Source organism: Cyprinodon variegatus, unplaced genomic scaffold, assembly GCF_000732505.1.
Source record: "Cyprinodon variegatus isolate N-32 unplaced genomic scaffold, C_variegatus-1.0 Scaffold554, whole genome shotgun sequence".
Taxonomy (NCBI): Eukaryota; Metazoa; Chordata; class Actinopteri; order Cyprinodontiformes; family Cyprinodontidae; genus Cyprinodon; species Cyprinodon variegatus.
Genome location: NW_015151007.1, coordinates 382,032 through 382,607, shown reverse-complemented (window position 1 = coordinate 382,607; position 576 = coordinate 382,032). Strand labels below are relative to the sequence as shown.

Sequence of the window (576 nt, the reverse complement as noted above, 5' to 3'; positions counted from 1 at the left end):
CCCTGAGTATGTTAACCCCGAACCCAGCCTAACCCCTGAGTATGTTAACCTGTAACCTACACTGACCTAAGCTGACCTCTCCACATTTGCCATTGATTCTATCCTCTTGTATCCTGGATCCTAAATCTGCAGACCGGAATCTACAGCAGGAAACATGCTGACTGCTCAGAGGTACACCAGCTAACCGCCCTCTTAAGACGTGCGTTAGTATGAGTGCTCGTACAGCTCAGGGTGACGTCGAACCTTAGAGCTCACCACATGGTGTTGGTGTTGTGGTTGTTGCGGTATGAGCCGCTGCATGCAGGTCAGGCTGAGTTAATCATTGCACCAAGTGTTATTTCTCAGTGTGTAGCCGGAGCATGACAGTGTTTGCGTGGGAAGACAAGCGGTGTTTTTGCACCCACCTGTTGTCTGAGCACCGCTGCCGTAGAGACACGCTGCCATCACGAGGCAGAGCAGGAGACTCCGCCTCCCCATTGTGCTGGAACAGCCCTTAGGTTTTGTCCTCCTAAAGCAAAGAAAATCACAGATGAAGGTCTGCTGAACATCTGGATGGGGAGGTTAATTCACAGCAGT

The 576-nt window shown here is 51.0% G+C and overlaps 1 protein-coding gene across 1 annotated transcript in view; it reads right to left on the bottom strand.

The window, feature by feature from the left end:
* LOC107095530 (collagen alpha-4(VI) chain-like) overlaps nt 1-576 on the bottom strand; it is a 69,848-nt gene that overhangs the window by 62,170 nt on the left and 7,102 nt on the right. The window contains exon 2 of the mRNA XM_015391663.1: nt 405-508. Coding sequence (XP_015247149.1) covers nt 405-508 — 104 coding nt within the window. The remainder of the gene's footprint in view (nt 1-404; nt 509-576) is intronic.